General features: G+C 40.5%; 1 protein-coding gene across 26 annotated transcripts in view; it reads left to right on the top strand.

The window, feature by feature from the left end:
- Window positions 1-12,773, top strand: part of METTL21A (methyltransferase 21A, HSPA lysine) — a 50,396-nt gene that overhangs the window by 13,259 nt on the left and 24,364 nt on the right. For 8 of the 26 annotated variants that reach the window (XM_008999335.5, XM_078328313.1, XM_078328311.1 and 5 more), the window contains one exon: window positions 5,952-7,625. The exons of 15 other annotated variants lie outside the window; for them this stretch is intronic. In XM_008999335.5, the coding sequence (XP_008997583.1) occupies window positions 5,952-6,349 (398 nt within the window). In that variant the 3' untranslated portion in view covers window positions 6,350-7,625. Of the gene's footprint in view, window positions 1-1,605; window positions 1,733-5,951; window positions 7,626-9,975; window positions 12,309-12,773 lie in introns of those variants that run through there. 3 more of the 26 variants (XR_004744824.3, XR_013519081.1, XM_054257841.2) reach the window with 2 other exon arrangements.

The raw sequence follows: 12,773 nt of genomic DNA, 5'->3' as shown, positions 1-12,773 counted from the left end.
CCATACGTGGCTAATTTTTGTATTTTTAGTAGAGACTGGTTTTTACCATGTTGGCCAGGCTGGTCACGAACTCCTGGACTCAGGTGATCTGCCCTCCTTGGCTTCCCTAAGTACCAAAAAATAATAACATCATGCCTAGCACGTAAAAATAATAAATTCTTTCCTTGGACTTTATATCAGGCAATGTCATGATTTGTGAAATTTGGCTGTGAGTTACTAGATAAGCTAAAATCATACAAATAGTAGGTCAGAACTGTTCTGGAAAACTATGCAATAAAAGTCAGTCAATCTCAGCAGAGCACGGACTCTTTAAAGTCAACCAAGACCAGGTCAGGTGGTTCACACCTGTAATTCCAGCAGTTTGGGAGGCCAAGGCAGGTGGATCATGAGGTCAGGAATTTGAGACCAGCCTCGCCAACATAGTGAAACCCAGTCTCTACTAAAAATACAAAAATTAGCCAGGCATGGTGGCAACATGCCTGTAATCCCAGCTACTTGGGAGGCTGAGGCAGGAGAATCGCTTGAACCCGGGAGATGGAGGTTGTAGTGAGCCGAGATCATGCCACTGCACTCCAGTGGAACAGGAGGAACAGAGGGTCCTTACAGAGATACATTTTAAATCCAGATAGCAAGGAAGCTATCAAAGATGACTGGGTTATGTCAGAGGCCACTGGCAAACATGGGACAATCTGAACATAGATAATGATAACTACAGTGGATCAAAGTACATCAATAACAGTAAACCTAATTAGTTGTCTTTGGAGGATGCTGGGAAGCCAACTCTTTAAAATTTATCCTATTTTTTATTCACATAATTACTGTACAAAATGAGTAACCAAACAGCAATTGAGAGAAGCTTTTCTTTATAGAAGTTTCTCAGCAAATGCAAAAGGAATAGAGTGAACTGAGGATCTGGGCATTGAGTAGTAGTGACTGCTCATGTCACAAAAATAGAGCCTCCCAGACATTATGTACCTCTTGATGAAGAACGTACCTCTGCCTCTGAAATAGTCCCATTCAAAAAATCAAATTCAAATCAAACAGATTTATAGGAGATACAGAAGGCAGAGGCACATGCTAAATGGGGCAGTCAGCAAAATCCAGACTGGGAAACCACAGGACACATGTTCTGCTTCTTTCCTAAATTGCCAGGGTGAAAAGGATGGGAAGGAAACTGACAGAATAAAAGATAGACTTAAGGAAGTAGCCCCCATCCCAGACAAGCAAAACAAAAACAAAACCTGAGGTAAAACTGCAGGGTTCAGGGATGGACGTTTGGGTGATAAAACTGGAGTGAATAGTAGGGGATTCCTGTGAAGGCCAGGAGAGGGGTTATTTGTGGACAGGCTATTTGGGAGCTGGTTGGTGGAGGGTGTCTGGGGGTGTGGTAGCAAGGTGCAAGCCACTAGCAACCTTCACCTGGATCATTGTGGTGCCTTCTCACTGCTTTCCCTGCCTCTGCCCTCGCCCCACAAGTCAGCCCATTTGTACTTCTGCTTGGACTTTGCAGTGGCTTCCCATCTCACTCAGCAAAAGCCAGAGCGTTTTCAAAATGTGACCTGCATGACCTGTGAGGCCCTAGATGATCTGCCTTTCTTTCCACAGCTTCTCTGACCTCATCTTCTATGACTTGATTCCTCGTTCACACTGTCCAGCCACTCCAGCTTCCTTGCATGACTTCTCTAGGCCTTTGCACTTGCTATTCTCCCCACCTGGAAAGTTCTCCCCACTGGTATGTTATTCCCTTACTCCCTTCCCGCCTTTACCCAAGTTACCTTCTCACTGCGGCCTCCCATGTCTACCTAATCTAATATTTCATACCCACCGTCCTTCGTGACATCTCATTTCTCTCCTGCTTTTCCGTTTTTTTCTTAGCAGCAGCAGCATCATTATCGTCATCATCATCATCATCAGTGAACACACTGGATATTCTATTTTTTTTTTTGAGACGAAGTCTCACTCGTGTTACCCAGGCTGGAGTGCAGTGGTGTGATCTCGACTCATTGCAGTCTCTGCCTCCTGGATTCCAGTGTTTCTCTTGCCTCAGCCTACAGAGTAGCTGGGATTACAGGTGCCAATGACCACGCCTGACTAATTTTTGTATTTTTGGTAGAGACGGGGTTTCACCATGTTGACCAGGCTAGTCTCAAACTTCTGACCTCAGGTGATCCACCTGCCTTAGCCTCCCAAAGTGCTGGGATTACAGGTGTGAGCCACCACGACCAGTCGGATATTGTGTTTTTTAAAAAACATCTTACTGCCTGTCTCTCACTTGAATGTAAGCTGTTTGAGGGGAGAGGTTTCTGTCCCATGGCTGATGGTAGTCATTCAGATATGTGTGGAATTACAGGGAGTGGTCAGCTGACATTAAGACCCTATTCAGACTTCTGGAATACCTACCAGATTAGAAGTAGCCTTTGAAATGCCTGGGACAGACATTAGAGAAGGCCTTTATCTATGAGCTGGTAAAATGAATACTGAGGTGAGGTACAAATGACTCAGTCACTCCAATATTGCCTGCAGAGTGCTCTGTGTACTGTTAAATTCAGAGAGATACAGTTCTAGCTCAAACCCTGGAAAAGGCTGTCTGCAATGTTTTTTTTAAAGAGATAGGGTCTCACTGTGTTGCACAGGCTGGAGTGCAGTGGCATGACCATGGCTCACTACTTGCATGACAAAATGCCAAAAACAGGGAAAGGCTGTTTTGTGAGGTTAAAATTTTAGAAAGAATGATAGGGCTGTGTACAGTGGCTCATACCTGTAATTTCAGCACTTTAGGAGGCCAAAGTGGGCGGATTGCTTGAGCCCAGGGGTTGGAGGCCAGCCTGGACAACATGCAAAACCCTCTCAGTACATTAAAAAACAACAACGAAAAACTGGGTGCATTGGCTCACACCTGTAATCCCAGCACTTTGGGAGGCTGAGGTGGGCAGATCGCCTGAGGTCAGGAGTTCAAGACCAGCCTGACCAACATGGAGAAACCCCGTCTCTACTAAAATATACAAAATTAGCCGGGCATGGTGCATGCCTATAATCCCAGGTACCTGGAAGGCTGAGGCAGGAGACTCTCTTGAACTTAGGAGGCAGAGGTTGCAGTGAGCCAAGATCGCACCATTGCACTCCAGTCTGGGCAACAAGAACAAAACGCTGTCTTAAAAAAAAAAAAAGTCATAGAAGAGAGAAATTGGCTAAGAAATTCCAGTCCACCTCTCCTTAGGCTGTTATGAAACAGCCAATCTATATGTGTTTAGGCAATACATATATAATCACTGGAAAATTATAAGCTTAACAATTACTGAATCATATGACAGGAATGTAGGTGAAAATACTTGTTCTTTAAGTGCTAAGTTAAAGTTGTTCTTTAAGTGCAGCCTTGACCTCCTGGGCTCTAACAATCCTCCCAACTCAGCCTCCTGAATAGTGCCACCACACCTGGCTAATTTTTAAATTTTTTTAAATTTTTTGTGGAGATGGGATCTCTCTATGTTGTCAGGGCTGGTCTCGAACTCCTGGGCTTAAATGATGCTCCTGCCTTGGCCTCCCAAAGTGCTGGGATTACAGGTGTGAGCCACTTGGACTGCCTGTCTGCAATTATTTACTGTCAGAAGAGATGAAAACTATCATTGAAATCTACCCATTGGGTAACACACTGTCTAGCAATGAATGGTCAGAGTGGTAGGTCCAGGCTTGTAAAATCTAACAACTTGAACATTTTCTTTTTCTTTGAGACAAAGTCTCATTCTGTTGCCCAGGCTGGAGTGCAGTGGCACGATCTTGGCTCACTGCAACCTCTGCCTCCCGGGTTCAAGCAATTCTCCTCCTGCAGCCTCCCGAGTAGCTGGGACTTCAGGCATGCGCCACCATGCCTGGCTAATTTTTGTATATATATATATTTTAAAGTAGAAATGGGGACAGGCTGGCCTCAAACTCCTCCCAAGGTATGGGAATTACAAGCTTGAGTCACCGCACTTGGCCAACTTGAACATTTTCATCAGTATCTCATACTAGGACTGTAAATTTCAAATTGAATTACTGCCCTAATTTATTTGTCAAGAAACACTGAATATAAGCTGCCACTGAAATAGTGCTTACTGCAACTAGTCTGGAATCCTGTGGGAGATTACCTATGAAGATTACAAACTGAAGAAGGATGGAAACATAATTTTAAATTTCAGAATTTCTGGCACCAGAAATAAAGAGGATTATACATAATATATTTTTCCTACAATGTAGATGAAGCGGATCAGACCTGACCTTATGTGCTTGCTTCACCTTAAGAGTTTGGTCTTCTCTTATGTTGATTCAAAAAAATCTATCTTTTTGTCAATAATCCATAAGAAACAGTTTAATTTTCTACACTGTGTGTAGAGACTGAGCATTAAGAACAAGCATTTTAACCTATATGACTGTAATACAGTTAAGTAATTTTTAAGCTTATAATTTTTCAGTAAGTATAAATGTAAAACACATATGCTGGCTGCTTCATAACAACCTAAGGAGAAGTGGACTGGGATTTCTTTTTTTTTTTCTCCCAAATCTCATCTTGAATTGTAGGACTGGGATTTCTTAGTAGCCAGTTTATCTCTTCCGTGATTCTTTTTTAAACTTTAACCTCACAAAACAGCCTTTCCCTGTTTTTGGTATCTTGCCATCTTTGCAATAATAGTCTGCTCCCAGATATTTTTTATTTTTTTTGAGACCAGGTCTTGCTCTGTTGCCCAGGCTGGAGTGTATTGGCATAGTAACAGTTCACTGCAGCCTCGACCTCCCAGGCTCATGTGATCTCCCACCTCTACCTCCTGGGTAGCTAGGACCACAGGTGTGCACTGTGTTTAATTAAAAAAATTATTTGTAGAGATGGAGTCTCCCTGTGTTGCCCAGGCTGGTCTTGAACTCCTGAGCTCAAGGGCTTCTCCCACTTCAGCCTCCCTCAGTGCTGGGATTACAGGCGTGAGTCACCACACCTGGTCTGCACCCAGATTTTTCATTCTTGGATTCCATTTTACCCTGTGGCCAACTGACTTAAAGGTAGTGACCTAATGAATACAGTATGGGCACACTTTGTTGGCAGAATTCAGAAGCATCAGTCTGTGTCACTGGTAAATTCTGCAATTTTTTTTTGAGGTGGATTATTGCTCTTGTCGCCTAGACTGGAATGTGGTGGTGAGATCTCCGCTCACAGCAGCTTATGCCTCCCAGGTTCAAGCTGTTCTCCTGCCTCAGCCTCCGAGTAGCTAGGATTATAGGCACATGGCACCACGCCTGGCTAATTTTGTATTTTTAATTGGACATATTGGCCAGGCTGGTCTTCCAACTCCTGACCTCAGGTGATCCACCCACCTTGGCCTCCCAAAGTGCTGGGATTACAGGCATGAGCCATCGTGCCCAGCTAATTCTGCAATTTTTTTTTTTTTTGAGATGGAGTTTCACTCTTGGTGCCCAGCCTGGAGTGCAATGGTGTGATCTTGGCTCACTGCAACCTCCGCCTCCCGGGTTCAAGCGAGTCTTCTGCCTCAGCCTCCTGAGTAGCTGGGATTATAGGCATGCACCACCACACCTGGCTAATTTTGTATTTTTAGTAGAGATGGGGTTTCTCCATATTGGTCCTGCTGGTCTCAAACTCCCAACTTCAGGTGATCTGCCTGCCTTGGCCTCCCAGAGTTCTGGGATAACAGGTGTGAGCCACCTTGCCTGGCCCCAGTTCTGCAATTTATAGGCACAATTTTAGCAAATAGGAGGTATGTCATAGAGGCAAATCAAAATTCATTTTTACCAGTAGTTAGTGCAAAATGAGTCACTGTTTTATTGCAGTTGTCCATGAAAGGGCATGATTGATACTCTGCATATTGGATGCAATATTTAGAGACACTCTTAAATTTAACTTGACCCCCTCTCTTCCTAACAGAGTTGTACTGATGTGCACATCACTTTTTCTTTGTCCTGCATTGTAGGTGCTCATGTGACTATCACAGATCGAAAAGTAGCATTAGAATTTCTTAAATCAAACGTTCAAGCCAACTTACCTCCTCATATCCAATCCAAAACTGTTATTAAGGAGCTAACTTGGGGACAGAATCTGGGGAGTTTTTCTCCTGGAGAATTTGACCTGATACTTGGAGCTGATATCATATATTTAGAAGAAACATTCACAGATCTTCTTCAAACACTGGAACATCTCTGTAGCAATCACTCCGTGATTCTTTTAGCATGCCGAATTCGCTATGAACGGGATAACAACTTCTTAGCAATGCTGGAGAGGCAATTTACTGTGAGAAAGGTTCATTATGATCCTGAAAAAGACGTACATATTTACGAAGCACAGAAGAGAAACCAGAAGGAGGACTTATAATTGGCTATAATTTATAAGAATATCGTCATTGAGTGTGTCACTTAAGGTCTTAGACTGCGAATCTAACCATACTTAATGAAATGGCTTACTGTACAAAAAGTCTGACCCCAAGGTTTTCAGGCAACAAAGCACGTGTGCGGTTTTAAAACAAAGCAGTGCCTCCTCCCATTGCGGTGATTTTTAGTCATACTTTACTCATTCTGAAATCCAATTAACATTAAAGGATTAAGTGTGAGGTTTCGGTTTAGGCTGTTTCTGTATTCCACACTACTCTTAAACAGTTTCCACTGATGATATGAAAGCCTGGTATAAAGATGTCTTTAAATGAGTAAGTTTTCTTTAGTAAGGTGAAATCATACAAATTATTTTTAAAACCTTCTGGTATATACAACGTTTAGCCGAGTTTTCTAATTTTCTGGATGTAAAATAAAAGGTTTAACATACATTCCTTGAGCTGTTAGTGCTGTTGAAATGTTTTGCCCCGTTTAGGTCCTAAAAACTTTTAGTTGGTTGAGTACGATATGAGTTTTTGGGGTCTCATTTCATGCATTTTGCCTTAATTTCAGGTTTTTATATATAAATGAATTAAGTACAAATAAAATTTCAATTACTTTTTGAAAGCACCTGAAATCTTGGACTTGAATAGGGTGTCTATTTCAAGTCAAAAGCTGTAGTTTTCCTTTTCTGCTTTTCCTTGCTCAAATGTTGTTTCAATGTAATTCTCTCCTGAGCTTTCCCTGTTTCTTAATAATGCATAGGATATCATTAAAAATACTTTTAAAATCTCATCCCTCCATGAGAGGTAAGGTCCTTTTGTATTGTACTTGTAGCTGCTCATTTAATGTTGATATTGCCCCATATACTGTAAGCTTGAGGGCCAAGAATGCTATGCCTCTTCCATTGTTGCTTCCCCCGTACCTTCTGTATATTTCATAACCAAATAATGAAAAAGATATATTCCATTTAAAGGGCATTGACTTTGGGTTAAATGATATGTTGTTTTAGGATTATCTTTGATACACTTTGACATCTCACATACACATGGACTTTTCTTTTTACAATGCAAAAATTTAGTAGCTTAAATTTAGACTGCAAGAATATTATAATCTCAATACAGTATTTGGTAACTAGATTTCTTTTATAAAATCTTAAAAACAGGATTTTTCTTTTCTTCCTTTTGAACCTTTATCTCAGAGGTGAAAACACCCAATATGTTGTTTTCTACATATATTGAAATAGCAATTTTACTTTAATAAAGATGGATTAAATGTTGTGAGCATTCTGTGATATACCAGTTCAACACAATTCTAATACACATGGAATGGAAATATCTGTAGATTACTGAGTTCATAAAATGTCAGTACTGTACCATGAACATGGAAGATGGTTGAAAACAAAGCCCGGCAGTATCACCAACACCATAATGACAAGCCAGTCCCACTTAGGTATGTTATTAGAAATGCATATATGAATTAGAGTTCAGTTTCTTTAAGATCCCTAACTTTAAAGATGGGTATTAAAATGGATGGGGCAGGGGGGGATAGAGGTGGGGAGCTTCAACAATATGTCTCGATGTTCTACCAAATGAGGTAAGCTGTCCTTGGGTTACGTTTTCCGTCTTCATAAAACATTAAGAATTAGAAAAGGTTGAAGGTAGTTTTTTCCCTTGCCCTACAAATTAGAAGCACAGGCACGAAAAAAACAATCAGCAGAAATAGTTGGGTTGTCCAAGTAATTTTCCTGGCTTTGGGTTTAGAATGTTGTTGCAGTTCAGGTTCCTTGAGGAAGCAGACTTAGAGATTGAGATTATGGTGTGAAAGGTTTAAATGGGAATACTTCTTCCAAGATTAACATTCTGATCTTGGTAAGCAGACAGACTGGGAAAGAGGAAGAAATTGGGCTAGGATGTAGCTGGGAAAGTCCTCAGCTAATGCTTTAGAGTTGAGGTGGTCCTACAGTTAGGCCATATTGAGGTAGGGTGATGGGCCTTTATGACCCTGTGTGGACTAGTGATACAAGGGTCTAAGGCTGAAGACAATATTAAGAGGGACTCAACTGGGAGCATCAGCCACCAACATTCCCAGAAGCTGGAGAAAAGAGTGTTTCATGTGTGGGGGGTATATGTGTGAGAGAGAGAGAGGAGAAGAAGAGCTTGCGCATATCTGGGCAGTACACCCCAGTGTCCACTACCATTGTTAGTGAAGTTGGGCCATATTTTTTACTTATTTTATTCCATAAATGTACATTTTAAGTGTGCTTATTTTGTCCCCAAGTTAAAGATAGAAACTTAATCCAAACCTATTTTACTAAGTCTTGATTCTCACTCCCATTGCCCAATTTCTTTAAACAGGCAGTTAAGAAATCCCATGGGTATCACTAACTCTTCCCCCAATTAATATCAAATACTGCTGCCAAGATGCTATGTTAAAATATATGTATGACACGAGGTTCTTGGAACCCCACTATAAATGCTGTTTCCAAGTAGATTATCACTCAAGTGTAGCTTGCTTTAGTTCATGGTAGACAGCCTGGATACCATCTTCAAATAATAGTTGATCAAAATATTCAGTTCTGTTAACTGAACAGTGGATTGCAGACTCAGGGCAGATTCCAAACAACATTATTTGGAATGTTTTAGCAAATAAAATTATGCTCCTAAAAGGCAAAAATGATAGCTTATATTCTCTCGCTCTCTCCCTCTGTGTGTGTATACACATATATATATTTTTCAAAGATGGAGTTTTGCTCTTGTTGCCCAGGCTGGAGTGGAGTGCAGTGGCGTGATCTCGGCTCACTGCAATCTCTGCCTCCTGGGTTCAAGTGATCCTCCTGCCTCAGCCTCCTGAGTAGCTGGGATTACAGGCGTCCACCACCATGCCCGGCTAATTTTCTGTATTTTTAGTAGAGATGGGGTTTTATCATGTTGGCCAGGCTGGTCTCGAACTCCTGACCTGAAGTGATCCCCCCACCTTGGCCTTACAGTCTGTATTTCAAGTGGTAACATGGTGCCCTGTTCATAAAGGGAGCTCACACTGACTCATGAAAAATACATATTCCTTTACAGATGAGTTACCATATACCTAATTTATGTGCTTCATTTCTCCTTGCCCAAGGTATGGGATAAATTCTCAGGGATATTAAAGTATCCAGACATACTCTGAATAACAAAATTACCATATATTAATGTAAAGGATTCACCTCCAATAATCAATACCATTTAATTGCTGTTTATGGGAAGCATTTACTGCCAATTCTTTAAAAATTAACACAAAAATTTAAAGTACTTAAAAAAATCATGGCATAATGTACGCAGTACTCTTTAAGTGGCCCTAGACATAGGGCTTCACTTAATAGTTGGTAAAACAGACTTAGAATTTGTGTTAGTGTTAGAGGAACAGTCATAACCTCACTGCTCCCCAGAAGCTCTACCTAGTGAAAAGCAGCTTTCTCAAGGTCTTTTACATGAATGTGGTCAGTAAGTGTAGTGAGTATCGAGAACCCTGCTCTGGGAAACTGGAGACTTTTGTTGTCTCAGCACTGACATGAACAGCATGACACCGGACAGTCCCTAGCTCTGTTTTACCTTAAAACTTAAAGTTTTTTTTTTTTTTTTTTTTTTTTTTTAGCTGGAGTCTTGCTCTGTTGCCTAGGCTCTGGAGTGCAATGGGGCAATCTGGGCTCACTGCAACCTCCGCCTCTTGGGTTCAAGCGATTTTCCTGCCTCAGCCTTGATGGGGTTTCACCAGATTGGTCAGGCTGGTCTCAAACTCGACCTCAGGTGATCCAACTGCCTCGGCCTCCCAAAATGCTCACCTGGCCCAGCTTGAGGACTTAATTGTTAGCTCTTTCTGCTTTAAAATCATGTCACACCTTTATTTCTACAACCAGAGAAGGGTTAAAAATTTAATAATGCTAGACAAGATGGCATATTGAAAACTTGTTTCATTGCTGAGAACAGTTGTTTCTGAGGATGAGATGAGAAAACAGTGTTAACAGACGATAAAAGAAAAACCTACCTACTTCACAACCTTATGTAAGTCTGTTTGTGCCACTTCTAATTTTTCTTCTGGAAAAAATGCATAGACTGTAAAGTTTGACACAAAAATACTAATCAACATTAAGTTGATAAAAATTGTTTAGTTGATACCTAATAATCATTAGGAAACAATCTCTAAATATGAAGAAAACCGTAACTCAGAAACAACTTTTACTTCTCAGTATCCTGGAGATATAATAAGGTGTGCAGACCTATACCAACCTGTTTATATCTGTAACAGTCAAAAGTTTCAAACAACCAAAATGTCCCCAACAGAGGGTACTGGTTAAACTGTGTCTGTACAATGGCAGCAGTTTATAAACCACTGTTTGTAGCTACCTTTTGTGTAAAAATGGGAGAGGGAGAACATACATTATATTTGTATATATATGTACAGATTGTCACTAAAAACAACATAGAAAACTGATTTTTAACACTGCCCTTTTGCATGATTTTTGTTTTTACAAGTGTACATATTACATAAAGTAAGTTTGAAAATGAGGACATTATCAAGAAAGCAAAAACTTACAGGAGGAAATATAAGGGCCTAGTAGCCAGAACATACAAGGAACTCAGAATCCAACAACAAAAATTCAGTGAGCAAAGGACTTGAACAGACATTTCTTGAAAGATATGCAGGTGGCCAAACGAAAAGATGCTCCATATTGGTAATCAGGGAAATGCAAATGAAAACCTCAACGAGAGGCCACACCCACATGAGGATGGTGGTAATTTTTTAAACGGCAAAATAAGTGTTAGTGAAGGTGTGGGGAAACTGGAACCCTCATATCAATGGTGGAAGGCAAAATGGTACAGCTGCTGAGGGAAAGTTGGACAGTTCTCAAAAAGTTAAATGTACAATTTCAGTATGACCCAGCAACTCCACTCAGGCTTACAACCCAAATAACTGAAAGCAGGGACTCAAATACTTGTACAGGAATGTTCATAACAGCACTATGAACATTAGCCAAACTGTAGAAACAACTCAACTGGATGAATGGATAAACTTGCGGTGTATACTTACAAGGGAATATTATTACTTAGCTATAAAGAGGAATGAAGTACTGATAACAAGCTACAATGGATGAACCTCAACAAGATGTTAAAGAAGCTAGACCAAAAAAGTAATACACATATTGTATGATTCTCACATGAAATATCCAGATGTAAATCTACAGAAAGCAGCAGCAGATTGATGGTTGCCAGGGAACACGGGGGAGAAAACGGAGAGTAACTGCCTGAGTATAGGGCTGTATGTTGGAGTGATGAGAATGTTTTGGAACTAGATAGAAGTGGTGGTGGTTCACTGTTGTGGATGTACTCTACTTAACTGTTCACTTAAAAAGTTAATTTTGTTATGTGAATTGCATCTTAATTAAGGTAGTGCTTTTCTGGGTTTGCCCTAAACAATTTAACGGATGGATAGCAGCACCACTTATGAGATGCAAAAACTAGCTGAAGGAAGATTTGGGGGAAAACTTGAGTTTTGTCTTGCGCCTGTGTGTAAATGACATGTATGTCTAGAATTCAGTGAAGTGAGCACTAAAACTAAAAATCCATCAGAATTTTATCTTTGGGTGTGACTTCTCAAGGATGGTCTTGTCACTTCAGTGCCTGGTCAAATGACAATGAAGAGAAGATGGGCAATCTTTTCCGGAAGATCCAAGCATGTGAATGTGACAGGGTGACCTAAATTTCTGATTTGCTGAGAACAATCCTGGTTCATGCCTATTGCCCCCCTTGTAATTAATGTCACTCTCAAAAGTGTCTCATTTTATGCAGTGAATTATGTAATCATCTTTGTAGGAATGAAATTCATTATTCTAACACAATGGTAGGCATAGCGGGCTTGAACACATCTTGGCAGTAAAGAAAAAACATATAAATAATGCAGCTGCTTATTTTCAGCTGTCTCAGAACTTATTTCAGAATAGTAATTTTTATTCTTATATCTTAAGCAAAGATTAACCACCTCCCCTCCCGATTCCTTCCAATTTTTATGATCACAGAGTTTTAGAATTGCAAGGGGACCTGAGAAGGTATATATATTCTTATTGTCCTTTCAGTGAACATGTGTGTTTTATGACATCAGAGACAGCTGGTCATATGATGTCTCCATTAGTCATCTGGACAGTAACATCCCCAAATCCACAAACAGGCACTCGTTCAATCTTACTGAAAAACAGGTCTTGTCCTGAAAATTAGGGACGCAGTAACTGAAGATATGTTCATCTTGTCTGAATTACAGTTTTGTTGCCTTCAAACACAAGCTTGTGATATATTTTAACTTTTGCTTATTTAACAAAATTAATAAACCCAAGTCCAATAAAACATGGCTTGACACTACTAGCAAGAAATCCCAACAAAATAGAGATCCCATCCCCAAAA

The sequence above is a fragment of the Callithrix jacchus genome, chromosome 6 (assembly GCF_049354715.1).
Source record: "Callithrix jacchus isolate 240 chromosome 6, calJac240_pri, whole genome shotgun sequence".
NCBI lineage: Eukaryota > Metazoa > Chordata > Mammalia > Primates > Cebidae > Callithrix > Callithrix jacchus.
Note: the sequence above shows the minus strand (reverse complement) of the source record. Positions and strands in the feature narration are given on the sequence as shown.